The sequence below is a fragment of the Podarcis cretensis genome (assembly GCF_951804945.1).
Source record: "Podarcis cretensis genome assembly, chromosome: 3".
Lineage (NCBI taxonomy): Eukaryota > Metazoa > Chordata > Lepidosauria > Squamata > Lacertidae > Podarcis > Podarcis cretensis.
The window spans coordinates 72,995,539-73,023,162 of record NC_137172.1 but is presented as its reverse complement, the minus strand read 5'-3'; the positions used below and the strand labels follow the sequence as shown (position 1 = coordinate 73,023,162).

Below are 27,624 nucleotides of genomic sequence, written 5' to 3'. Positions count from 1 at the left end.
GTTGCACCCATCCCTAAAGAATAAAGATTGCTATGTGGGTTGCTTATTGATCCGACATTGTCATTAGAGGCTCAAGCGGTCTCTGTGACTAAAAATGTCTTTTAATAATCCAACTGTGACAATACTTGTATAGAGATAGTTGGCCACAATTACACGTGCCCTGCTAACCTGTGTCCATTGTCATTGGTCCAAGGTAGGGCTAACCTATGTCCATTGTCATTGATCCAAAGTAGGTCTACATTCTTGCATTCCTTTCCACCCCTTATTGCATCTTTTTGCAGTCATTTTATCCATTTACTTTTTGCTCTATCCATGACAAATATATTGGTCTTTGCAGAGCTCCTGTGGAAATCTGCTGGCAGCTCTGTGCAAGTTCAGGGCGAGCATTGATCGAGGAAGCGAGCCAGAAAGAAGCTCTCTGGCTTGCGCCTCGGTTTAAATAGCCCCCCCCCCCAGTCAGTGGACTGGATGAAACTTTGATGTGGCCGGGACCTCCGGTGCTGCTTGCTGCCATGGCGCCTACCATGTTGCCTCACCAGAAGTCCCCAGGCATAAATCCGGGGACATTAATTAAACTCCGGGGACGTTCCGGGGACAGATTTTGTCCAGGGACAGAATGGTGAATCTGGGGACTGTCTGTTAACCCTAAGCAAGACCCCCACTCCACTGACCTTCCTGGGACCAACTGCCATTTGCACCCTCCTTTCCATTGGTAGTAGAAAGAGAACGCACAGATCAAAATTTTATGTGACGTTTGTTTTGTAAGCCATCTTTTAAAATCTAAAGGCCAGGCAAAAATACCCCTTACATCCCCAAGTGCCTCCATAATCTCATTAGCCAATTCGGCTTGGGCAAGAGTTGCGGCAGGTTTGGGATTTTGTCTCATAACTTCAACAGCTTTCTACATCCAGGGAATTTTTCAAAGGATAACCCACAGGCAGTAACCCTATGTCCAATATGAATGGTTAAGCCTGGCCCCCCAGCCCCTCCCATTTCAACAGATGAAACTAAGGGAATGCTTTTATGTTCAGCTTCCAGCTGGCATTTCCATGGAAACAGAGAACTTGATTATCCATTCACTCAGATGAGTTAAAAAATGAATAGCATTCCTATCATAGTAGTAAACGGATGTACATCTTTGGAAAACTGAAGCAAAAAGAGATTCAAGCCTATTTCTTTCTTTTTTTTTGTAGACTTTCACAGAGCACACACCTCATATAAGAGTTGTATTCAAGTCCTTGACACCAGTTTGGTTAAAAACGAAGGATGTGGTTATTTTTTATATTTTTTAATGTATTTTTATTAAAGATATTAAGTGTCTTTGTGTGCACATCACAATATAGCAATTGATGAGGTGCTAAAGCTCTGGGAGCTAGAATCTCCACTGCCTTATGCCATCAGCAGGTAGAGTTTGTAACCAGGGACAGCAAAGATTGTCTTTGATAATTACAAGTTGTCTGATGTAGTCCTGATGATACTGTCCAATACCAGGCTACTTGTTTCAGCTATTGGAATTTGCTGCTCTTGTTAAGTGTGATGGGCACACTTATTCCAATAATAATGATGATGATGATGGTGATGGTGATGATGATGATGATGATAATAATAATAATAATAATATATTATTTATATCCCACCCATCTGACTGAGTTTCTCCTGTAACTATTCTCCTGTTAAGGTTTTGTATTTTCATTGCTTTCTCACAGGAGCAAAGACAAACCTCGTCACCTTCTAAAGAAAATAGTTATATGGTTTTGATATCTTTTTGTTGTGGCTGTTATAGTAGAAAGAGTTAAACTTCAATGGCTTCAGATGATGTCATCAAGAAGGGACAGCTTTGTTTGGAGGAAGGTTGGTTGCAGTAATGCTCTTGAACAAATTAGACCTGTCTCAGCTCTCCTATGTTGTATCCATGCACTGTGTACACATGTACATTTATGCTGCACCATCTATACGTGAGCACCTTCAGTTTTATGCCTCTGAAGTCTATCTCATTGCTTCCTGTTCACATTAGTGGGTGATTCTTGCACTGTGTGTTTTCCTTGCTGCTCAGTACTTCCTGACTCTCTGAGTTCACATGAAGCCTGTTTATCTATCTGTGCACACTTTTAATTTTTAAATTGTTTGTGGCCCTGCTTTGTTTTGGCAATTTGCAGATCTGAGTAACTGAAAATTGGTCACATCTCTTTAAGCTAAATAATCATTGCCAGGAAGATGTCTCTTTCCCTCCCATTCAAGCATACTCTATGCCTGTGTGGCTCTTAATGCAGCTGTTTTGTGCTAAAACAATTCTGCAAAAAATAAATAAATCTGTTTATATTTTTTCACAGCATTGTTTCCGTTGGACAGATGGAATAAAATGGGTGTACGGTGTGTGGTGATAGCACCCCAAAAATGTCAACACACCCACACAATAACGGTATTTAAGAGCATCCACACGTGGCTAATGTAATTTTACATTGGATATACTTCCTTGCTGGATTATCCCTGGATCAGGAAAATCCAAATTTAATGGAGGGAAAGTGCAGGCTGCCAGGTAGGTAAGGATGATACTATGTGGGTGACACAAAGAGAGGCATAAACAGCTTCAAATCCACATTGAACTCCCTTGTCGATGAGCCCTTAATAATATTGAAGTGATGAGAATTTTGTGCCCCTAAACAGTCAGCTACCACTCTGTTGTCAACTGGAACTCCTCCATCTTGAGGCAGCCAACTCCAGCTAATTTAGGGCATCTTAAATGTAGCAATCAGCAGCTTGCTTCAGCTAGAGAGCAATGAGCCAATGTAGCTGCTGGGGAGAACACTGGAAGCAGAAGCCTGCAGGGCACTTTATGGTTCAGTTCAGCTTTAAGCTCTTGGGAAAGAGATTAGCCTGAGGAAACTCTTGGCTATGTTTTGAAGAGCAGAAATGACTCTCTGGGGGGTACACTGGAAGGAGAGAGGAGGGAGGAATCTATGAAAGTGCTTTGTTTTTTCTGACATTTGTTGACAAACATTTTGCTGCACTGACACCTTTAAATAGGGGTGTCTGAATCATCTTTCACAAGCCTTCCTTAAGCAGCTGCTTTCCTGAAGTCTGTAACAGAGCTAAAATTAGCAAAGGGAGCTGTTTTAGGCCTCGTTCAGTCCAGTCACAGAGTGTGCTATTAGGGGTTCTTGATCAAAATATTCCACAACTTATCAGTGCAAACAATTATTTGTGATTTGGGCTCCTCTTCACTCTCCTTCCAACCTCTATCGCCCTGCCCCCTAAATTAATAACTTCCCAAATATCTCCCAAAAGTTCTTTGGTATTTTCATATCAGTGACAGCCATTTCAACCAAATGTTCCAATTCCATCTTGTTTTCTCCTCCAGTGGCTTCAAGTTACAAGAAATGAGATTCCAGCTAAACTTCAGGAAGAATCGTCAGACAGTAAGAGCTGTTCGACAGACTCCCACAAGAGGTGGTGGATTCTCTTTCCTTGGAGATTTTTAAGCAAAGGTTGAATGGCTATCTGCCATGTATGATCTAGTTGAGATTCCTATATTGCAGGGAGTTGGACTAGACTAGACAATCCATGGGGTCCCTTCCAGCTCTACAATTCTATGATTCTATGGTTTGTAGACAATCCTCATCCTACCAGTCTACTTGTTCCCTAGCTTTAATCCTGATCTCAAAGCTGCCATACCCAGTATAGACACCCCCACATCTCTTACATCTTCAGACAGACACAACCTACCCCTGAGCAGTGCCTCATGATTTGCTAGATTGAAATTTGAAAAAAAAGAAGAAGCCAGGGAACAATCTCATGCTTTGCATTAAAAAATAATGCTCTGAAATAAGGGGAAATATTTTATAATATATTCCTAAAAGTAATGAGCAGGCACAACTAGCCTAATTTGGAGAATAAGCCTCAGGAAAAAGAGTTATTTGAAAGATTCAGGATGAAGCTAGTTTTTTGTGAGGGATTCCAAACATGAATATGTGTGTCTTTGTGAGTGTGCTGAGGAGAGAAGGTTTGCAGAGGAGAGACAGAGGAGACTTTGTGCATGGTGTTGGCTCTGACACAGCTCAGCCTGTTCACTCTCTCTGTTTTTCATTTCTGCCTTCACAGGAACATGCAGTGGCTCCTCATCTCCACCATCCTTATAATCACTTATGCTCAACAGGTAAGTTTTCTAGAAAAAAATCCTCTCCAGAACAAAGGCTGAAACTTTGGTTTTGCTTTCTAAGCAAGTGAAATTAACGTAAGGGAATAAATTGTTTGTGCATAATATTGAGTTGTTCCTACTTGTGTGTGATTCTTTTTTCTTTTTACATAATTTGCAATTCTAACACAAGTCACTTGATTAGGTTATTATGAAATTATGATGTTTTTATAAAATACTTAGAGTGTTTTTTTGGGAGTCTCTAGAAATTTTTATAAATTATTTTCTGCTACTATGTTTAAAGCAAGCATATCCCCCCTGTTTAGGTCCCTGTTGTCTTTCATGGTACAATCTGCTTGAGTTACAAATAAATTTGCTTTTAGAAAACTGCTTTAATTTTATTAACTAAATCTAGTCATTTTTCATCGACCAATACAAATGACCCAAATTACATGGAAATGGGATTTGTAGAGTACACAGTTTCTTCCCCATCCCCGTTTCTGTATCTACTTATTTCCATAGCCATAAAGTCTTTTAGGACTGATTATCTCCTTCCCACCTAGTTAAAAAAAATAACATTGCAAGGTTACTATTGATTCCTATCACAAGTATTTTGTTCAATAGTACCTTTGCTGCAAGAAATTGCTACACAATTTTCAGTTCTGCACTCCACAGTTTTTACTTGGTGGGAAATGGTTAATCGGTCCTAAAAGGCTTTATGGATAGAAAGAAAGATAAAACTGTGGAAATCAACTTGATACTGAAAAGGGGGATTTAAAAAAAACTTGCCTTGTCTTTTGATATACTCTGTTGTAATGTTGATTATCATTCTGATATTTTGCATTAATTGCTTTTATGTTTATGTTAGCTGCTTTGGGATTCTCTTGGGAAGGAAAGGCAGGTTATAAGTAATCAGTGAAATGAGGATAGCAAAACTGTTCAATATTAGCTGTACACTTTTTCCAGGATGATTAACAGATAATTTTAGAGTAGAGCAGAACTAGTTTTTCTAAAGATTACAGAAGTTTGCATTTTGGGGAGTAGAGTGGGGAAAACTAATATTTCTGTGTATGGAGCATGGTCTCCTGAAAGATTCCTGCAGCTTGTTTTGTAGGAGTGCCAATCTGCTGAATATGCATGTACGCATGTGCTGTTTTTAAAAGAAATCCTTTGCTGGCAGGCCTTCATTTTCTTTCCTCTCACTGGATATTATTGAGGCTCTTCCAGCTATGTTCCCACTGCCCAGTTCTCAAATATTTGACTTGTGTGCTGTATGCACTGCCATTGGACGCAAGAATTTACAGATGCTCCCTTGCGCCTCCAGAATAGCATATCCCAAGTAAGTTGCTCAAGCTCCTGAGTAACGTAAAGTACACAAATAGTGTCATCGGTTAGTGACATGGTGCTGCACCTGTGAACGTTTGCACAGGAAAGGAAAGAAAGGTTCTGAACACCATTTCCAGCCTCCTCTCCCCAATGCTAATAGCAAGCTCAGGGTCCCTGGGCTGGATTAGGATAAGGTTACCAGTTTTTTTTTCAATGAATCTGGGGATACTTTTCAACTTCCTACTAAATAGATGGATTTTGTCAGGGAACTGATTTGTAAATCCGGGGACTGTCCACAGGAAACAGGGACATCTGGTAACCTTAGATTAGGACCATGGTGGGGACACACAAACAAAGGGTTAAAGCCCCCTACCCCCATGCCAGGGTCTTGATCCAAATCAGGGCCTTCCAATGCTTGTTGTTCACTTTTAAGATGTGATCTACAATTGCTAACTGTGTGAACAGTTTCAGGTTTAGTTGGTCCTAAACTACACCTGGCAATTGAAGCAGGAAGCTGGCTAAATACTGTTAGCCAAGCCCCACATCGAAAGCTGTTGTTGTAAGGATACTAAGATTGCCCCATAGCCCTGAGGATATTTATAGTTGTATAGTTTCTGTGTCACTGTACCATCTGGGTACAGTGCCATTTACTTGACTCGATGGAGATGTGTGTGTGCGCATGTGTACATGGTGTGTATGTAGATACCTCTGACTTTTGCCTAGCTAGAATGTAGACTGCTGTACAAAGGGAAGCAGTCATACCTGACCAGACTGAATACATTCCCCTGTGTGTCTGGGAGGCTGGGAATCCTCCTGGCCGGGCGTTAGATCCAACAGACAAATGCGTTATAGAATTTTCTTTTAAAATGTTTAGGGGTACTCTCATTTTGACTCAAGAAAATCACCCTTTTATAGTTCAAATCGGGGAAATAAATACAGTAAATGGCCCAAAATACAAAGATTCACAAAATGTTTAAGGGTATGCATCCCCTGCATCCCCCCAGAAAAAAGCACTGCATTATACAGTACCAATTAGGACAGAGTTAAACAATATTTTCTTTACAAGGGAAAATATTTTGTTGTTGTATTGTATATAATTGTAGCTTACCACAATCTCTTGTGCAAAGGGGAAATAAATATAAATAACAGCAGTGTGTTTGTGTGTATACACACACATTTGCCATTTTTGTTGGACGTTTTCCAGCTCTCAGGTAAGTCCACCTATATGAAAGCTTTCTTGCAGGGTGCAAACCAACAGGCAGAAGCAAGGAAAGTCTGGAGAAAAATCTGCAGAGGTTCATCAACGCAGAGAGCTATGTCACTGGCCCTGCAGATGCCCGGTGGTACCAACCTGCAGCCCCGGGGTGAGCCTGGTGAAGGATGGCTGCGGATGCTGCAGGATGTGTGCCAAGCAGTCAGGGGAAACATGTAATGAAGCTGAGGTCTGTGACCCCCACAAGGGGCTATACTGCGACTACTCTGCAGATAAGCCTAGGTATGAAAATGGAGTGTGTGCATGTAAGTCCCTCGTTTTTTTCTATTTTCTATCACGTGTATAGTATGGGAATAGGGAATAAAATGTAACCCCATGACTTCCATTGCTTTCTTCAGTTTCACACCCATTTTCTTTCAAAGGAGATGCAACCCTAAATGATAATTAAAAATGTATTTTCTTGATGTCAATGGGCCTTAAATTTTTAAGAAATCTATTCTTGCTGGTGTTTAACAATTTGGAAATTATATCTCTAGATTGGAGGACGCAGGTGGCGCTGTGGGTTAAAGCCTCAGCGCCTAGGACTTGCCGATCGAAAGGTCGGCGGTTCGAATCCCTGCGGCGGGGTGCGCTCCCGCTGCTCGGTCCCAGCGCCTGCCAACCTAGCAGTTCGAAAGCACCTCCGGGTGCAAGTAGATAAATAGGGACCGCTTACCAGCGGGAAGGTAAACGGCGTTTCCGTGTGCGGCTCTGGCTCGCCAGATGCAGCTTTGTCACGCTGGCCACGTGACCCGGAAGTGTCTCCGGACAGCGCTGGCCCCTGGCCTCTTGAGTGAGATGGGCGCACAACCCCAGAGTCTGTCAAGACTGGCCCGTACGGGCAGGGGTATCTTTACCTTTACCTTTATCTCTAGATTGGACTCTGCTAACCGTTAGGAACTCAGGCACCCACAGAGAGCTTTGGAAAGGAATCTTGTGCCGTTGCCCTTTTATTGAAGATTTTTTGGGAAACAGCAAATAAAATAATGGTTGTAGCAACTGTGATATTATATCCTGCTGTCATAGTCAATGGCTATACTACAGTAGGTGCAAAATCTTAAGCAGTCTGAATTGTGGATTTTTAATAGTCAGTCAATTTATATATGCAAAATAAGTATATGTAGTTATTTGAATACTCCAAAGGACCCATAAAAGCTAAACTCTACTGTTATTAACAAATGTCGCCTAGGAAATCTTACTTTCTGTTTGTCTAGGACAGACCTCTTGCAGGGATCCACATAGGTTTACTTGGTTTTTTTCCTTCACTATTCCCAGATATGATAGCAGTAGGTTGTGAGCTCAATGGGGTGCACTATGTCAATGGCCACGACTTCCAGCCCACACCTCTTTACAAATGTCTGTGTGTGAACGGTGCAATTGGATGTACACCTGTCTTCATCTCAAAGCCAGCACCTAATGAATGTGCAGCACCGAAGAGCAGAAAGAAATCTGGACAATCCAAATGTGTTTCAGGACAGCAGGAGCAGCAGTCAACCAGTTACAGATTAATGTCAGGTAGGCAAGGCTAGACTGATATCTTCTTCATGACAGATTTATTTTTTAAAAGAGGTGTTTCCTTATTATTTGAGGCAGATAAAGTTATTTGCATTTCCCTTTTTTAAATAGGTAACAGAAGCTTCTGGTACTTGTAGGGCAGCTTTATAATTGAATTTATAATTGTTAGATTGGGGTAGAGTGGGTGCTTGTCTCTTCTTGTAGGTCACTGTTAGGTTCCGGGACAGGATTGGGAAACCTTCTTTGTGTCAAGAGCCTCAGAGGTAATGTTTTGGGGGCTCTGTGCCAGAGCCACAACTTTAGTTCTGCCATTCCTTTTTCTCTCTTTATGCCCCTTTCTCTCTCTCCCCTCTCCACCCCACAAGCTGCCAGAAAGAATGGGAACAGCTTGCTTTGGGAAGACTGTCCCCCCACCTCCTTCCATGACTCCATTTGTTTGACTCCATTCTTCCCTCTTATCACCCCAACCACATGAAGTTACACCGAGGGCCACATGCAGGACCCAGAATGCAAGTTCCCCACTCCTGCGATAAGGATGGGATTTCTCCCTTTGTTTTAAATGCTTATAGGCCTTCCAGATTTTTCAGCTACATTATCAATATAGTCAGAAGTACACCAGCCAACCTAGGGGTCCAAAACAAAATGACTTGTGTAACATAGAAAAGCTTTTCAGAAGATAGCAACACTCATTGGATGTAGAACATGCCCTGTAATGTTGCTTGCAAAATATTAGGGCAAGACTAGGCAGCAACTAGAGAAAAGTTGAAAAAGGCAGATTAGACAAAACAAACAGTTGCAATCTTACTTCTATGAAAATGCTGAGAACCTCCAAAACAATCCAAGCAGCTTATGATTTATACACTATTAATGCATGGTTTGCATGCTCTCACAATTAATTTTGAAAACTAAGGGTTTTTTCCTTCCGTATCTTGCCGAACAAGCTTAATTTTAATATTTTACTATCTTTCCTTCTTTCTGCGTGCACTGCCCTAGTTAACAAATCCCTGTTGTAAAAGCAATGAAATTATTTTATGTACAACAAATATATATATATAAACCCACAGCTTTGTAACCTTGCTTTATTTATTTCAGATCTGTGCCAGGCTTTTAAATTTGCTTCCTGCGCTGTGATTTTTAAGCTGCTGCTGCTTACTTCCCAGGTACCCTCATATATCTGCTCTGTCCTCTTAAACTGTGCACATTTCAAATCTGGTCAGTCATCCTGTAGAACTCCCATCATCAGGATTTGCTATGTGGAGATTGTAAAGAGCAGGTTTAAGATATATAGCTATTAATGCTCCGACTCTTTGGAATGTAGGGATAAAAGCCCTCAACCCCAATCCTCTTAAAGAAAACTAAATTGATACAGAACTTTCAGCATATGTATGTTGATAAAGCCTTGCCTAGGTGCCCCATATCCACTTTAACACAGGTATTTCACATAGCCAGTCTATTTTGTAAGAACTCTTTCAGGAAAATGTCTTGCTTTCTAGGGCAGACTTGAGAGTCATTGCATTAAGAAACAAACAAGCAGCATTACCAAGATATAAAATCAAATCTTTGGAGACTGAGGTGCTAAATTCCTATAAAAGTTAATTGAACTTGTGGCAGCTATTTCTTAAAATCTAAACCTAATTTCTGTAATTTAAGCAAGTAAAATCCAAAAGGTGATCCTGGCAACCTGGCATGCTTAATTCTCATGTTCCATGCTATTTTTGGGTTGCCTTAGTAGAACTGATCTGAATTAAATGGCTTAAAAATATTTGGCTCAAGATGTAATATAATTCTGTCTTCTAGCTTTCAGAAGTGTGCCACTTGTTTTAAAGAAGAAATGCCTGGTTCAAGCAACTCCTTGGACACCTTGTTCCCGAACCTGTGGCATGGGAATATCTGACAGAGTGACCAATGAAAACAGTAAATGTGAAATAAGGAAGGAAAAGAGACTATGCTACATTCAACCATGCCAAGCAAAATTTCCAAAGAGCATAAAGGTAAACCACATTTCAGAACACAATTTCCTCTTTAGGCTGAAAGTATTAACTGCTAGATGTATGATTTTTTAAATAACCATGGGGCTGGTGGGGAGAGAAGTTATGGTCTTGCTGTTCAATTGTGGATTTGAAAATTAGGGAGACAGGAATAAAAGATCATCTCATAGAAACTTGTGGTATGTTTTCTACATTGCTCATATGGCACGTAACTACCAATAGAGAATTATTGGGCCCTTCTTTGCACTACTGGTGTTCAAAGGAGATTCTTTCAGGTCCCATCTACCCTATTCATTTAAAGCAGTATTATACCATTTAAAATATTGCTTTCCTCCAGTTAATCCTGGGAACTGTAGTATATTCAGGGTACTGGGAGTGGTTAATAGACTCCCTATTCCCCATAGTGCTACAATTCCAAGAGTTATTTAACAGTCAAATCTCTTCCCAGCAGACACTGCGAATTGCAGCTGCTTGAGGTCCCTAGGAACTCTTAGAACCCTGAACAAACTACAGAACCTAGGATTTCTTTGGGGGAAAGCCATGGCTATTTAAAGTGGAATCATGCTGCTTTAAATATATACTGTAGTGCAGTGTATAATCCATGTCTATCAGCACTGGTGCTTGCTGACTGCATCCCCCAGTTGTCACATTTATATTAGCCCAAATCAGGTGTCCAGAAAGTCAGGTGGTAAAGTGCTGGGATGACTCTCAGAGGTCACTGATTAAATTTCCCGCTCATATAGTGGTCTTGAAGGTGCCAGGATAGCGAACCTGCAGGAGTTAACTGTGTAGAACTAAGTTATCAGCACTGCACAAAAAACAAGCAATGCTAAACTTATATTTTAAATTTGCATGCACTGTAAGTGGCTAAAAACATGGCCTCAACACTGCTACTTCAATATGCATGTAATAAACTTCACTTTGAACATAATAGCAAGATTTTACTTTTATTTATATTTCAAGATACCTAAAGGAAAAACATGCCGACCTACATTCCAGCTTGCCAAGGCAGAGAAACTAGTATTTTCTGGATGCACAAGTACACAAAGATATAGACCAACCTTTTGTGGAATCTGCCTGGACAAGAGATGTTGCATACCCAACAAATCTGTAATGATTACAGTGCAGTTTGACTGTCCAAAGGAAGGCTCCTTTAAGTGGAAGTTGATGTGGATTACATCTTGTGTTTGTCAGAAGACATGCAATGATCCAGGAAACATATTTTCTGAACTCAAACTCTTGTAAGTGGCAATGTAAGTGGCAACACAGGAAAGAAAATGGTCAAATGTTCCCATGAAAAGTTGCTCATGCATCACCACTGACAGGTAGCTGTGTTTGAAATTATAGGTTTTAAATGAATTCACACAACAATCCTTTCATCCAAGACAGAGCTTGCCCCTAATGTGTTTTATTTTGAAAAGCAGAAAGTGTGGCTATTTAAATTCAGTTAAATACTGTAGCTACAAAGCATTTTCTTAAATATTTTAAAATGCAATACTTAGATAATTTATGCGGAAGGGGTATACCAATCCCATAGAAAAGTAGGTTTTCATGCATAAAAATCGAATCAAATTAGTTACCTATACACAACTGATTCATATGGAGGTTTGCCCAAAGATGCACGTACACAAGCTGCATCCCAACATCCAAGTGCTCAATCCCTGATCATCTCCACAGTGAACAGGTCTGCAAGGGACCTCATAAAGCCTGCATGAGATGTTCAGCTGAACATGAGTGGAAGCTCCCTGAAACTCTTCCCTGTTCAATGCAGGTATGATTAGGGATTGAATGAGTGTGCAATGTATGGGCATTGTGTGCACACCCCTTCACTTTTCTCTAAATTTGCGCATAAGCAATATTTCAAAGCTGTAAAGTGAACAGTATCAGACTGCATGTAAAAATAAGAATTCAAAACCCATAAAATCATTTATCCAAATAGATTGCATGCATGTGCATAGTGTTAACTTGTGATTAAGAAGAACTCAATGGAGTTTACATCTGAATAGAAACATATAGGATTGTACTGCACCTTTGTGAAAAGGTGGTGGGGTGCAATTTGTCACCCAAACCAGCTAGTGATGGGTACATAAACTTCAACACATGCATCTCCTCAGATAGATCAGGGTGACTGAGGGAGTCAACACAAAACAAGGATTTGGGCATTTATTTATGATTATTTATGAGATCTATAAAGCATGATTGTATGTATCAAATTACATATTTCTTGATGATCGATAGCATAGTGAAACACCTTTATGTTTACTGGAACCAAATCATAGTTTTCTAGACAGGCAATTTTATATGGAACAGTCTTTGATATTGATCTCCCAGGTTAGTATTTTCCTTTTCTCTTCCACAAAAACAAAACAAAGCAGCCAAGCAATTTAGCAGCATTTCTGTACACCTCTTAAAAATATTGTATCAGAGCCTGCAAATCAGTAAGAATGTAAATGCTCACCTTGTGAACTGGAGGATAGAACCTTCCTGTATGCCATTTCACGGATAACTGCGTTATTTAAAGTTAACGTGCTTGCATGGAAAATCTCTATAACATAATTTTTTCTACAACATAAGGTTCAGAAGTATGTACATTGGTGCCCCGCAAGACGAACGCCTCGCAAGACGGAAAACCCGCTAGACGAAAGGGTTTTCCGTTTTGGAGGCGCTTCGCAAAACGAATTTCCCTATGGGCTTGCTTCGCAAGACGAAAATGTCTTGCGAGTTCCTGCGGGTTTTCCCCCCTTTCCCCCCCCAAGCCGCTAAGCCGCTTATCAGCTGATCCACTGATAAGCCGCTTAACAGCTGATCGCTAAAAGCCGCTAAACCGCTAATAGCGCTAATCCGCTAAGCTGTCAATGGGCTTGCTTCGCAAGACGAAAAAACCGCTATACGAAGAGCCTCATGGAACGGATTAATTTCGTCTTGCGAGGCACCACTGTACTGAGTTTACAGTAGTAGATATATCGGGTCTTGTATTGCTGTTTAGAGCTAGTAATGTTATGTTGTTAAACTGCAGTTGGTGCTCTAGACTAGTTGATAACCAGATGTATAACAGTTTGGGGAATGTAGTAGACAAGGATTCACAAGGACGAGATCAAATTTTATGAAATTATACATTTTATTATGTAAATATCTTGTAAATAAAATTCATTTATGACAAAATCCGATATGGTCAAATTATATTAAAAGTGTTTGTTTTCATAATCTACATATAAAAGTATCTTCAAAATAGTGCTTAAGTTAAAATTACATCAAGAGAGGTAGACCATAAGAAAGTATTATAATTCCTTCTGCTTTTTTGAGATACGTAACCCAACATTTGTGCAATATGACAAATATGTGAAACTGTCACTTAAACTGAACACTTCCACTATCTTTTGACAATGAAATTTACTAACCCCAGCCAAAGTAAGTTCGTCCCAGGTTATTTTTAACTTGATTGCATGAGAATAATTTGCTGATCTAAACTTTAACACACACCCCGCCCCTGTAACAAGTGCTACATTGCTATCTTCAGTCTTGGTGGATCTATAGCAGGTCCACAGTTAGCAGCATCTAGCTGATTATAGTCTTCTATTAAATCAGACAAAGATGATAGCGCTTCAGGGAAATAGGACTGATCCATCCCATCAATATGTAGGTAATGGTGAAGGTGCGCCTGCAATAATAGATGTTACATTAGTCACATGATTTACAGGAACATTGAACAAAATGAGTTCAAGTCTTCTTCCAATTCCATGTGCAAAACTGGTTATAACTTTAATGTAAAGATTGTTGTGATAATTTTTGGATTAAGGGTTAACCACAATAAGAGTAACAAGAATATCACGCACAATCTATCCAGCATGTGTGTACTGTAGTTGGGTATGTGAGGGATTTGACTTCCTACTTTCGCTCTCTTTTCCTCCAGTTCATGTCCATGTGCATTTGCACCACAGTCACCCAACCATTTATTTAACTCCAAACTGTATTATAGCCCCTTGTAAGTCCAAGTGAAGCATGTGGAGAGGCTACCATTAGTGCAGCATATTTCCACATACCACTTGTAATATAAGTACAACTGAACTACTTATAATGACAATATTACTTCTCATTATGTGGCATACCTTTTTCTTGTACAGCCTTGTGAATCTCTCCTTGAGCTCTACAAAAGTAGATTTCACACAAGTGTTATTTGCTAGCGCCAACAATGAGTGGGAATGACCCACAGGTGGTACTGAACAGAGGCCAGTTTTCCATCCTTCTTGATTCCAGGAGACAAACTGAAGTGAAGGTTTCAACCTGCAATATGAAATTAGGATACTGACATGAAGGCAACAGTAAAATAAACTACACAAAACATGAACCCTAAATGCACATTTGACTCCACCCCCCAAGTGGCACTTTCATGGGCTTTCAGCTACTTCTGTGCAACCGATCTGGCTGAATCCTAAACATAATTGGACCAATTTCTACCAAATCCAGATTGGCTAAAGGCAGCTACAAATCACTACAGAGTGGGTTGGGTTGATCTGAATCAATCTGAACTAAAAACAGGCTCTAAAAAACCAGTGTTACAATTAAATACAGGTAACCCCCCATTTACGCGGTGGCTACGTTCCGAGGCACTGCGTGCATCATTGAAATAGCATATATTTGAAACCACTGAAAAAGCCTGCAAACACCTTGTTCTGCCCATGCCCTGCCCCTTTCTGTGACGTTTTTGGATCATGATGTACACGTGCAGTTGCGCACATATTGAAGGTGCGTAAATGGGGTGTGCGCGCCTATACAGAAGAATGCTGGGTGTGAGGGAGCTAGACTTTGCTCATTAAGACCTCCAACTTCCAATCCAGGATTAGAATCTCATCCAATGTATTTTGTTTTCTGTCTGTCTTTATAAACAGGCTGTCATGGGTTTGTGTCAGTAGGTCTTGTGAGACAAATGTATCATAGCAAAGGCTTTGAGCAGTCACCCTGCCCTGCTACTTCATAGAAACCAGTGCTAGACCGGCAGCGAGCCGAATTACTATACTGAAATGCAGCTGAACAGGCCAAAGAGCATGAGAATTGGCAGGACTGAGCACTCAACTGACTGTACAGTCTTCCATACACAAGCACGAACATCTCTCTATGTGTGAGCGTATTTAGAAAAAGCAAACTTTAAAAGGTTGCTAGCACAAAATCCCCCTCATCTATTTACCTGTCCAATGTGTAGCAAGGAGGGGCTGCTATGCCTCCAAATTTCATGTAACTATGTGACAAAAAACAGAATGCTGTGGTTGTTTGGTTTTCCAAACACACATGAATGGGAGTACCAAATATTTGAATTTCCAGATCCAGTCAAAATGGGTCAGACTCCAGACTGATTTCTGCCAGATCAGGGTAAGTTGGATTACCATATCCAGCCCCAAGTTAATTAAATGCTCAGTTAAATAGTATGTGATAGTGTTAATACCTATTTTCAGGCAAATATGTTATGCTACCTTAGCATTTAACAGCATTTATTTGAAAAATTATATACATATGTACATAAATATATGTGACTAATTTTTCCGTCTCTGTAGGTTATTGAGAATATAGTCTTTCCCCTCTCCCTCTGGATGTAGCTGTGCCTGCAGGAGTGGATCAACATAACCTTAATAAGCTTACTGGAATTTGATCCTACAAACGAACACCAACTGTGAAGATTTGCTGTATGAGCAGTTAGCAGTTTCTCTTCTAATGTATGATGTGTGCAAACCTTTCAATGTTTCTACGAAGGTCTGAAATCTGCACATTTCCTCTGACTAACAGGGCACAGGCAAGGTACAAACTGTGCTTTGGGTCAGCTCGTAACAGTTGGTGATCTTTGCTAAAAGCATCTGAAAACATTTGGTCCAACCTAAGAGAAAAAAGAGAGTATCTGAGAATATGCAGCTGAGAAAACTTAGCAAATGTCAACACAATCATAATTTGTCAGCAGAGTAATTCTAGGTATGCATCAAATAAAAATAGAACACTATTTCAATTGAAAAGTATGTTGAAGATTTAAAAATAACAAGAGTACAAGATTCCTGTTACTTTATCAGGTGTTACTAAACACATTCCATTTTATCTTCATGTAGTGAGCAACTATCACTCACATGTCAAACAAGGTTACCCACCTTCGAGAGGGCACATTAACATCAGCCAACGTATACAGAGGTGTCAAGCTGGAAACAAGATAATGAAGTCGAGGAAAGGGAACCAAATTCATGCTGATTTCATTAAGATCCATATTAAGAGATCCTTCAAACCTAGCAGAGCTGTATACAGATAATGCAAGAGTTATAGAAAAAAAGTTTGGACACATATATTGCAGCATACAAAATCACGCTTTTGAATATTTGTAAGCTTACACTACGAAATGTGTTGCAATAATTTCATTGTAACATTTTCACTAATTTTCCAGCTTCAAGTAGGGCAAAATCCCTTAGCAATATAGAAAGAAACAACACCCTAGGGCAGGGGTCTGCAACCTTTAAGACAAAAAGAGCCACTTGGACCCGTTTCCGAAGGGGGAAAAAACTGGGAGCCGCAAAACCGGGAAGGTGACGTCGGGACGGTGCGTGACTAACGCACGCACCGCCCCCATGCGACGTCACAGCCAGTACAGCGCCCGCCACAGTGGGGAGTGTCGGGGCGCACAATGCGCCTTCTCCCCTCGCTAGTATCCGCCCCGGAGCCGCGGCAAAGGTGTAAAGGAGCCACATGCGGCTCCGGAGCCGCGGGTTGCAGACCCCTGCCCTAGGGGCTACAAGAGTATTGCTTGCTGTGTTCAGCTGCTGCTACAAGAGCTTTTCCTCTTTGTACTAGTGAAGCAGGGCTATTCATCTCTGCTGTGCTTCCCTCCCACATCATACTGTAACAGTTGCACTACAAGCTTCTATTCAATTATGGGATGGAAAAGGAACGTCTCTTAGTATGTTACAATAATGGGTACAGGTAGACTAGACATGAGAGAAGCTGGGTCTGCCAAACAGAAGAAATGTAAGGGGAGCATAGACATTTTACTACACAAGCTACAGGTGACATCCATTGATTTCAGTTTTAGCAACCACTTCTTATCTAATTAAAATTTTCAGAAGCTCACCTTGTCAAGTTCAACAGTAAGTTGGCCACAATATTGTTCATAGCATCAAATGGTTTCTCCCGAGAACACTTTATTCCACCTGCACTTGACGTTACTAAGCTGGCTGGCTTTATGGTTGATCCTAACCTTCCACAGTTGGTCATCTGATTAATTTTGCTAACAATGTCAAATAAAGACTGGAAAAAGCATAGGTGAAAAAGCTGGTAAATTTTTTTGAATGCAAAGCTATCCAACTTACAGCAGACTCCTAGGCATAACTACTCAGAAAGTCTGCTGGATTCAACAGAGCTTACTTCAAGGTAAGGGAAAGCTTTAATATTTTACTCAGTTGTTTCAGGTAAATTTTAAAATGAAGAATAAACAAAGAATAACTACATTGCACTTAAAACTGTAATCTAGAAAGGCTTTAATACATTAATATGGTATTATAAATTCTTACTTCATTTTCAATTGGCAATACACAGTCTGCATGGTCACTGAGTTCTTTCATAGCCAATACACTGTTATAAGGAGATGTAATGACATCATCCTCCCGGGAAGGATAAACTGAAGTAACAAATCTATATACTTCTGGAAATTCATCCTCAAGAAGCTTTAGTACAAATGTACCAAGACCAGATCCTGTCCCTAGAAGCAAGAATTCGAATAGTTAGAATGACAAGAGTACATGAAAAAGTCTTGTGTGGTATTCAACTTCCTTTGGATTTTCTTACAAGTGAGAAAGGTTTTTATTTTTATTTTAAAGTTCACCAACTGAAAGTTCAGACTTGGAGATGCAAAGATTGTCTTCTACTGGAAAAATTATGAGCGCTTAAGGTAGCAATTCACCAATATCATTTCTTTTGATAATGAGATTGCAGTATGGACTGCAATCTCAAATGGTATCCAACATTTGGATTTAAAGAGATAACCCAGATTTGAAGGCAGTATTTCCTTGAGACTTTCTAATCATGACTGGCTTATTATTTTAAGCAAAAACATTCAACATCATAAGAACTATCCAATTTACAGTATTTTACTGAGCAAAAACATTTATGTTGTGTTCTGTGCTTGTGATAGAAATATACTTATTGCAGAAATACAATTTTTTTGTCAGATTACAATGAAAACATCATTATATTGCTCATTTAGAAACTGTCAATGTATTCTGTACATTACAATGTTGTCCTCAAAAGAATCTTCTAGCATAGGGTACTATTATTCACAGATCATAGATTTCAAGGATAATCACTTGCCTAAGGTCACCTAACGAGTTTATGACCCAAGTAAGATTTGCAACTGGGAATCTGGCTGCACAAGAACCATGCTCTTCTCATGTAAATTACAAAGATGCTGACAAAAGAGTTTTGGTGCATAACATGTCATTATGCAGCAAAGCTTTTAAGATGCATTATATAAATATTTTCTGATAAGGAGGTCCACAATTCAATCACCAGATTTCTATTGGTTATAGCTTTGATTCAGGAAACGTCTACTTGCGTGCCCCAAGCTCATTGCACAACACAGCAAACACAAGAGGTCAAAGGGAACTCTTGTTTGTGCTGGGTTGGAGACAGACAAATCTTCCTCCAAATACTCTAGTATGCCCAGAGGATAGGGGAGAGGTGATGGTCCCATCTTTGATCATGTGCTGGGTTTGGAGCACTAGAGGCGGTCCTTAAGGTCATGAACGCTTAAGCTTTTGTTTCACCTTTTATCATACTTACCCCCTCCCATGGAATGAATGACAAAAAAGCACTGCAGACAGTCACAATGCTCTGCAGTCTTTCTTAGCTTTTCAACAATATCTTCTCGGTATTGACATCCATACACTTTGTGACCCACAGCCCTGTAAAGAGGAAACATTTAATATGCTACCCTTCTAGTTCAACTCTGACAATTCTAGTTTATTTAAAATGTTTTAAATTCTTCAAGTATTTTTATGCCTATACAGAGTTCTCCCCACTGAGTTTTTTAGTCTTAACAAAGCAAGAATGTAGAAAGGTTTACAACTTAAAAATTAAATGAAATGAAACTGAGGAGAATTTGAAAGCAGCTTTAATTATGCTGGAAATAGCAGGCTGAGCCCCATTAAAGTCAACCAGGGAAAAGGCCTTCTGGCATGTACAGGGCTGACTCAGCAGCTGTGTGTCCATGGACACTCTTTGCCTCCCTAAACAAAAAGATAATAGATTCATGTTAAGAGCCGGGGGATGGGACGGGACAGGGGGAGATCAGTGAAACAGCATGAAACAAAATAATATATTACCAAAAGCTTTTTACCAAAAACAAAAAGATCAAGAAAATAAAGGTATAACCAAACCATACAGTGTTCAGTGTGACCAGGATAGAATTCTAAAGAACTGCCTTGTCCTTTTTCTCTTGGCCTTCTGCTGCCTGGTTAAGACATTTTTATTCTAAGTGGAATTTGACCCGTCAAGCTGAGGTTTAGTGGACTAATCCTTTGTCTTAACTTGTTTTTAATCTGATGTATATCTTTTTTAGTATTTTTACTATTAGATGTATTATTATAGAATTAATTTATCTGTTCACACTTTCCCCCCTAATGACTGAAGGACTTATTAGAAGTTTTTAGTACTTCTTTGTGATCATCAAGTTTGATCTTCTGTTCAGAATCTCCCCTTTCATTATATAATCATTCAAAAGCATTTTTTATAAAGTTTAGATTTCTTTGACTTAAATTTCCATCTGTTTCCCTTCTCCTCTTTAGTCAGCTGTTCATATCTGTAATTAGATTACCATTTGACCTGAATGAACAACACTAGGAGTAGAAGAATACCAACACAGTAATATGATACATCTGTTCATGGAAATTCACAAAATTGTTTTTTTAAAAAAGAATAGCTATGTAGATATGACATACTGGCAGAATAGTTGTTAGTTATGTTTTCAAGTTTTCCTAAAGGTAACAATTAAATAAAATATTAACATGGCCATTTATTCAAGAGACTGCAGGAAGTAAAAAGACAGAAATGTAGGAGTTCTGCTTTCAATTTCCATCTAATCTGTGTAAGAAATTTTTGTATGAAGATTTGAGAGGAAAAAATTCTATCCTCACCAGTTGTTCCCTGAGCCAGAAACATCTGTTATCAGCTGCTTGCTATCAAAGACATCTCTCAATGGCCCCTGCAGAATTTCATTCACTACACCCTCTTCCATGTCAATCAGGAGAGCCTTAGGGAGCAGAACAAAAAGAATTTGGACTGAGAACGTCTGTCTTTAAAAACATTATGCAAAATAAATGAAAAAGATAAAGATAAAAAATGCTTTCTTTAATTTCAGCACACCCTTGGAATAAAAAAGCAGACTTCAGAAGAATATCTCTAATTTATTTGCCTCAGGATGAAATTTAATAAAGGATAATTTTGGCAACCCTGATTTAGCACAACTCAAGAATTAAAATGCACATATGCAACACATAAGGAAACATGCTCTTGCTAAAAAATAAACAAATTAGAATGATCGCTATTATGTCTCAGCTAATTTCCTTTTCAGAATGGTACATAACTTTTAATCTTTTCTTATTATTTATTTCAATCTTTTCTCCCCTGTATCAAATGCTCTTGGGGCATATTCCAAAAAACAGGCAGCAGAATAAAACATCTTAAAATCACAACCAACAATAAAATTAACTACTAGATAGACCCTACTATAATTAGCACAACCAAAATGGCAACTTAAATACCCATGTTTTTAACTTGATGCTAAGCGGCAAGGGGATGACATTCTGTAACCTGAGCGCACTACAGCAGAAACCGAGACACTATTGTATTATTGGGGTTCCGTTCCTGACTCCTGTGTGCATCCACAGAGCACGTAAGCCCGCCCTGCCTTCTTCAAAAGAACATGTGTCAATTGGACATGTGCAAAATGGTCACCACGGGTATTTTCGATTTAAACACATTGAAGCCAACAGTACTTTATCACTAGCTAAATGTACATAAAGGGACGCAGGTGGCGCTGTGGGTTAAAGCCTCAGCGCCTAGGACTTGCCGATCGAAAGGTCGGCGGTTCGAATCCCTGCGGCGGGGTGCGCTCCCGCTGCTCGGTCCCAGCGCCTGCCAACCTAGCAGTTCGAAAGCACCTCCGGGTGCAAGTAGATAAATAGGGACCGCTTACCAGCGGGAAGGTAAACGGCGTTTCCGTGTGCGGCTCTGGCTCGCCAGAGCAGCGATGTCACGCTGGCCACGTGACCCGGAAGTGTCTCCGGACAGCGCTGGCCCCTGGCCTCTTAAGTGAGATGGGCGCACAACCCCAGAGTCTGTCAAGACTGGCCCGTACGGGCAGGGGTACCTTTACCTTTACCTTTAAATGTACATAAAATAAAATGGCACTGCTAATGGTACTTTGATGTTTACCGTGTTTGGAGAAGCAACAATTGTGCCATTAGCTATCTGATAAAGAGAAAATTATTAAATCTAGCTTACAAACTTGCTCATCTTCTGATGAGCTTTTATTTATTTTTCTAACCGGGCTCTTTAAGTGTGGAAATGACGGTTGGATTGAAGGGAAAACTGTGCATGCGCAGTTCAGAAGGTTTGTGTGTCTCATAGCTGGATCAGTGTCAGTCTCTAAGGAACCTGCAACATTCCTATATAATAATAATAATAATAATAATAATAATAATAATAATAATTTATTATTTGTACCCCGCCCATCTGGCTGGGTTTCCCCAGCCCCTCTGGGCGGCTTCCATAGAAACCAAAAATACACTAAAATATCACACATTAAAAACTTCCCTGAACAGGCTGCCTTAAGATGTCTTCTGAATGTCAGGTAGTTATTTATCACTTTGACATCTGATGGGAGGACGTTCCACAGGGCGGGCGCCACTACCGAGAAGGCCCTCTGCCTGGTTCCCTGTAGCTTTGCTTCTCGCAATGAGGGAACCGCCAGAAGGCCCTCGGCGCTGGACCTCAGCGTCCAGGCAGAATGATGGAGGTGGAGATGCTCCTTAAGGTATACTGGGCCGAGGACGTTTAGGGCTTTAAAGGTCAACACCAGCACTTTGAATTGTGCTCAGAAACGTACTGGGAGCCAATGTAGGTCTTTCAAGACCGGTGTTATGTGGTCTCGGCGGACGCCCCCAGTCACCAGTCTAGCTGCCGCATTCTGGAACAGTTGTAGTTTCCGAGTCATCTTTAAAGGTAGCCACACGTAGAGTGCATTGCAGTAGTCCAAGCGGGAGATAACTAGAACATGCACCACCCTGGCGAGACAGTCCGGGGGCAGGTAGGGTCTCAGCCTGCGTTCCAGGTGGAGTTGGTAGACAGCTGCCCTGGATACAGAATTGACCTGCGCCTTCATGGACAGCTGTGAGTCCAAAATGACTCCCAGGCTGCGCACGAACCTGGTCCTTCAGGGGCACAGTTACCCTATCCAGGACCAGGGAGTCCTCCACACCAGCCCGCCCCCTGTCCCCCCAAAACAGTACTTCTGTCTTGTCAGGATTCAACTTCAATCCATTAGCTGCCATCCATCCTCCAACCGCCTCCAGGCACTCACACAGGACCTTCACCGTCTTCACTGGTTCTAATTTGAAAGAGAGGTAGAGCTGGGTATCATCTGCATATTGATGGACACCCAGTCTAAACCCCCTGATGATCTCTCCCAGCGGCTTCATATATATATTCCTTGTGCTTGCAATTTGTTTCTTTTACTTGGTTTCTGGTTTGTTAAAATATACGTTTCTGGAAGCCATTATCTTTAGTTTACCGTTTACAATTGAACTATAGGATTTGTTTTCAAACAAATAGCAAAACATATACCCAAGTGCACATACATATAAACCTAAAATTTCAGATATTTCAGAGGCATACAAAGTATAAGAATTGACAGAATCAAAGATGTTTCCCCCTTACGCGTGCTTTTAAGGAATAGATTTTTCCTCTGCAGTCAGCGCTATCATCATCTGTCCTAGAAAAAACAGAAGCAAAATTAATAAAAATCAAGGAAGAGGACTACACCTAAGCTATCAGAGTATTACAATTTTCCCCTTTCACTGAAATTAAATTAAATTGAAAAGCAGAATAACAAGAACTAATATAAAGACTGTACACTTTATGAATTTCACTGCTCTTGCTCATTTTATGGAAGCCTGCTATGCAGAAGTCAATTAGGCTTTTCCTAGCCTAGGGATGGAAAAAACATCACCTGCTTAATTTCTGCAGTTGTGTAGACAAAGGAGAACTATTAAATAAAACCTGGCATGCCTACCAATTGTAAGCAGTTATATATTTTATATCTTGGTTAGAGCAAACTGCAAAAATCTAGGGGTTAACAGTTTCATGAAGGCAAAAACCAGATTCAGGTTAAGTATAAAGCACTTTTCCTATAGTGAAACACGACAAGCAATGGCACAACATTAGTAACTCAAACTGGAGACTGAAGGGCTCAGGATGCTAGGACAACACTGGCCACAATCTTATTGAGGCAAGTTGATACTGCAAAATGTGAATTACTCCAAAACAATGAACACCAAGCACCAAAGCCCATTCAGTACAGGTCAGACACAAGTTACTGATTGTAATGTATGCTGACATGACTGGACACAAGAACCTACCCACTGATACCCACGGTATCTACAAAACCCAACGGGAAGGAGAGAAATAAAAATAATAAGTGGGGCATAAACTGAACAAGAAATCCACAAAGTAAATGCTGGATCCCTGCAATTTTATTTTTGTGACGCAGCACAAGATGCTAATTAACTTGCCTGCAGTAGTGCAAGGTATGATGAAGCAACATTTCTCTATGGATCCCAAATATTGTGTTGTTATTTATTTTAAGGGCATCTTTAATAATTTAAGATTGTTCATAAAAAGAAAACTTACCTGGTATTCACATTTCTAAAGAAACTGCTTAATGCTTCATCGTAAATTCCTTTCTAAAAAAGAATCATTCAGTAAGTAAAACTTAAAGTGTGACACTTGTGCTAAAACTTAAAGTATGCATTCTTAAAACTATTTAACTCTTCTGAGATTATACATGCTCCTAACATAAAGCCTCATGTATGCCACTAAAGTGCAAGTAGAGCTCAAAAACATGGACTCCACAAATTATTTCATATCTATAGTGTAAGAGTATGACTCTATATAGAGAGAACATCACAGTAAAGCAATAATTTTGGATTTTCTTCAGGATGAATTCATGCTTTAATGCACATCTGGACTTAAAGGCTCTCAATATTTATTAGTGAAATTTGGAGTGAGGTTGTCCAGCCTGCCCTGGCAACCCCTCAGGCATCTGGTTGGCCCCTGTGAAAACAGGACTCTGGATAAGGTGGGCCACTGGTCTGATCCAGTAGGCTCTTATATTCTGCAAACAGAGCAAGTGGCTGGGATCAACTCATCCTAGACTCTTCTCCTCTGCAAGAAAATGACAGCTTTTTCATCAGTAGCCTGGTGACCCATTTGAATGATCACGCTTGCCCTTCTTAGCCAATAACAGCCAACAAAGAGTTGGCTAGTGGGGTCCATTTCAATCGGGTTTCAGGCTCAGTTTCGTAATGGAAATTGCCTTGGTCATCCTGATGGGATGATCAGTTCTTGGAGAGAGGGGAGAACATGCCCCTATTGATTTTCCTGGACCTATTGATGGCTCCTTATTTAATGTTCCGATTAGTTAGCCATCCCTTCTTCCAGGATACTGCATTCCACTAAGCATGCTCAGTCCTCACTGGGCCTTTTGTTGTTGTTCCCTTCAGCTTTTTAATAAAGTGTTTTCTGTCCTTCTGCAAACCTTGAGGTTCTCTTGTGCACATCCCTGATCTATATTAATTGTGCCACTTTGGCCACACAAGCTTTAAAAGAATGGTGCTCGTGTGTGGGGATCTTGTGTTCCACATTCCAGCCATTCCCTTCGTCCTTCCAATGCCCATTAATCTTCCCACGTTTCCCCCAACAGCATTCCCTGGCCACCGGGTATATTTAGTCCCTCGCCTAGAGCAGGCGAACGAAGACACGGCAATGCCAGAACAAAGGAAACGGCAGCTATTTCTAAAAATGACTTGAGTAAGAATAGGATTTGCTCTTTTAAACAAGCAGCCATTTTAACTCGTCCACTGCGGAGCTCAGGAACAAGTATTAGCTGAGTGCGTTAAAAATCGCGCCAGCGCACGCGCCAGGGCCACGCCCACAAATTCCAAAGCGCGGCGGTTTAACGGACACACCTTTCAGCGGCTCCCTCAGAGGGAGCAGTCAAGCACGCATGCGCGTAAAACGTTCCGGACCGTTTGCATTTTACTGAGCATGCGCGAGCTGACTGGCGTTTTAATTCTCCTCCCAGTCGTCAGGCGGTTACCTTGTTGACGGCGGCGTGTTCCCGCAGTGCCAGATCCCAGAAACGGCATCCTATCTGGTTGCCACACTGACCCACTGTGAGGTGAAAAAGCAAACTGAGGTCAAGCTGCCGAACAGAGCAGAGTGGTGTGAAAAGGGGCCAGAGAGGGGGGAGGGAGAAGGGGGCGGGAGAGAGCACGCGCGCGCTCACCCTGAACCACCACGGACTGCGTCATGTCTTCCGTTGGCGCGGATCTGGTTTCTAAGGCCGGCGAGAAGTGTAGCCCCGCCCACTACGGACGTGATGTGAGGAAAGTTCCCCGCGTTGTGTCGCAGAGGGGAGTTCCGGCCGCACCTGCTGTCGAGACCCGCCGCGAACGCTTGTGGAGCGTTTTGTTCTTTGCGCGCATGCGCCACGCCGCAAACGGTGCTTTCCTGCCCTCAGGTTCCCTCGCTATTAACAGTTATCCGTTTGTAGACCGCGGGCCACGCCCACTTTGGCTCGCTTTGTTCCGACCTCACGGTCGTACTCGATGCAAAGGAGGGCGAGGCTCATGTCAGAGCAGGGGTTTCAGCGCCTCGGTTCCGCTAGCCTCTGTCGCCCCCTGCAGGACAACTTATTTCCATGCGGCTGCTAAAAGGTCTGGGAGTCCCATCGCTCTCCCTTCTTATCTGGCCACCATCTGGAAATGACCGTCTGGAAGCGAGTAGAAAACGCGAAGGGAAAGGATCTAGCCGTTAAGCATGTCGCGTATGAATGCAAAAGAGTAACATTTTATTTTTTAAAAAAAGTTGGAATCAAAACGCATGTTTTGATCCTGTGCATGCATTGCAAAATAATCTGTTCAAAATGCACGGTTCTGTTCGAACAGCGCATCCCTTCCATTTCATAATATTAAAACCAAATTACAAAACGCCGAAAAGGCAGGCTTTAGGTGACCCTCCTCCTACGCTCCCACCTGCGCTATACTTGGTGGGCTCCTCGTTGATATGTTGTAAAAGAGACAAGCTTGGGGACTAAATCGGGAACTGCAGCAAATTGCTTCATTATTTGACCCAATTGTGCAAAGGCACACAAATTCTCAATCACAAGGGTCTGGTAGGTTATCACACTCCTGTGACAGGAGTGCATTGTGCTACAAAGATCACAGTTTTGCACTGAGAAGTGAACTGTAATAATATAGTCACAAGAACCTAGAGCACTCTAATAAAGAAACATTTTAGCAAAAAGTATCCAAAATAGTTAATACAGTTTCATAATGCCTGTGAAAATAATGAAAGCTAGTCTTTTAATTCAAAATTGAATATGAAGTTTACAAACAATTCTTCATGATTTTGTAGGTATATTACCTTCAAGTACTAGAACAGACAATCACCTGTTCCATTTTTCCTTTCTACTTGTTTTCAGACCTGAGGATAGGAAGTATATTGCTGACCTTCACCCTTACCCCAGTGCAGAGGGTGAAATGAAGCAGAAGCAAAGCTTGATTGCATACACAAGTTGATTGGAAGAGACAGCCTTGACCTTTCATGGTATTCCCCTAAATAATCCCCCCAAAGAAATGCATTAACTGTGTTCTACCTGTATACAGGCTCTGTATCTTGTACAGAAGCATGAGAATGGATGTTGCTGTGTTTTCCCCCACAACAGTCAAGTGTCTCTAAGTTTCAAATAAAAGGGTGAAGCTTCTTTGCTCTGCATGACCTGTCCATCAGTTCAGACTAGAGATTGTTTTGGAGAAGATTCCATTAGGTGTACTCCTACCTAACCCTTGGGAAGCTCATTCTTAGTTCAGATTACCTGCTGGTGGACCAAACAGGATAAATAATATGTTGCACTAGGGAAGATGGTTGGTAAATGAATAAAGTAGGGCAAATGGTTGCACTGTCCTGAGGTACCAGTCATCTTTATAAGGTACTAGTTTCTAGAGATTTAATAACTTAAGATCTCCATATTTGATGCAAAATGTATTGCTGCTAATGCTTTATAAGGAAATAATGTATATATAGCAGATATATAATTTAAAGCTTTATTTCTT

The 27,624-nt window shown here is 40.8% G+C and overlaps 2 protein-coding genes and 1 long non-coding RNA gene across 9 annotated transcripts; 2 read left to right on the top strand and 1 right to left on the bottom strand.

Moving 5' to 3' along the window:
• Nucleotides 1–3,962: 3,962 nt before the first annotated feature.
• Nucleotides 3,963–12,562, top strand: CCN6 (cellular communication network factor 6). Its single transcript, XM_079971769.1, has 5 exons — nt 3,963–4,153; nt 6,691–6,976; nt 7,986–8,225; nt 10,023–10,216; nt 11,177–12,562. Exons 1-5 carry the CDS (start codon nt 4,034–4,036, stop codon nt 11,456–11,458), a joined length of 1,122 nt encoding a protein of 373 aa, XP_079827895.1. The 5' UTR covers nt 3,963–4,033; the 3' UTR covers nt 11,459–12,562.
• A 1,064-nt stretch (nt 12,563–13,626) lies between these two features.
• On the bottom strand, nt 13,627–26,308 carry TUBE1 (tubulin epsilon 1). Of its 7 annotated transcripts, XM_079971697.1 has the most exons (12): nt 25,797–26,308; nt 25,608–25,681; nt 24,140–24,192; nt 23,168–23,222; nt 20,365–20,480; nt 19,013–19,134; nt 17,746–17,933; nt 17,307–17,482; nt 16,339–16,479; nt 15,936–16,076; nt 14,320–14,494; nt 13,627–13,871 (listed from the first exon to the last, which is right to left on the bottom strand). In XM_079971697.1, the coding sequence occupies exons 1-12, from the start codon at nt 25,819–25,821 to the stop codon at nt 13,713–13,715; spliced, it is 1,425 nt and encodes a 474-aa protein (XP_079827823.1). In that variant the 5' UTR covers nt 25,822–26,308; the 3' UTR covers nt 13,627–13,712. The 7 variants fall into 7 exon arrangements, with proteins under 7 accessions (XP_079827823.1, XP_079827829.1, XP_079827824.1 ...); XM_079971703.1 differs by lacking the exons at nt 25,608–25,681; nt 25,797–26,308 and adding an exon at nt 25,477–25,576 and having other exon boundaries at nt 23,168–23,217; XM_079971698.1 differs by lacking the exons at nt 25,608–25,681; nt 25,797–26,308 and adding an exon at nt 25,477–25,575.
• On the top strand, nt 25,562–27,284 carry LOC307213668. Its single transcript, XR_013837612.1, has 2 exons — nt 25,562–25,688; nt 26,994–27,284. It is a non-coding gene; the product is annotated as an uncharacterized lncRNA (long non-coding RNA).
• Nucleotides 27,285–27,624: the final 340 nt, after the last annotated feature.

Coding starts and splice junctions, on each gene's coding strand:
- CCN6 (XM_079971769.1), top strand. CDS start 4,034: ATGGTGTTGGCTCTGACACAGCTCAGCCTGTTCACTCTCTCTGTTTTT. Junction 4,154..6,690: donor TAATCACTTATGCTCAACAG/GTAAGTTTTCTA, acceptor CCTATATGAAAG/CTTTCTTGCAGGGTGCAAAC. Junction 6,977..7,985: donor TGAAAATGGAGTGTGTGCAT/GTAAGTCCCTCG, acceptor CACTATTCCCAG/ATATGATAGCAGTAGGTTGT.
- TUBE1 (XM_079971697.1), bottom strand. CDS start 25,821: ATGACGCAGTCCGTGGTGGTTCAGG. Junction 19,135..20,364: donor TCTGGCTCAGGGAACAACTG/GTGAGGATAGAA, acceptor TCCTCTTTACAG/GGCTGTGGGTCACAAAGTGT. Junction 17,934..19,012: donor CATTCATTCCATGGGAGGGG/GTAAGTATGATA, acceptor TCTTGCTTCTAG/GGACAGGATCTGGTCTTGGT.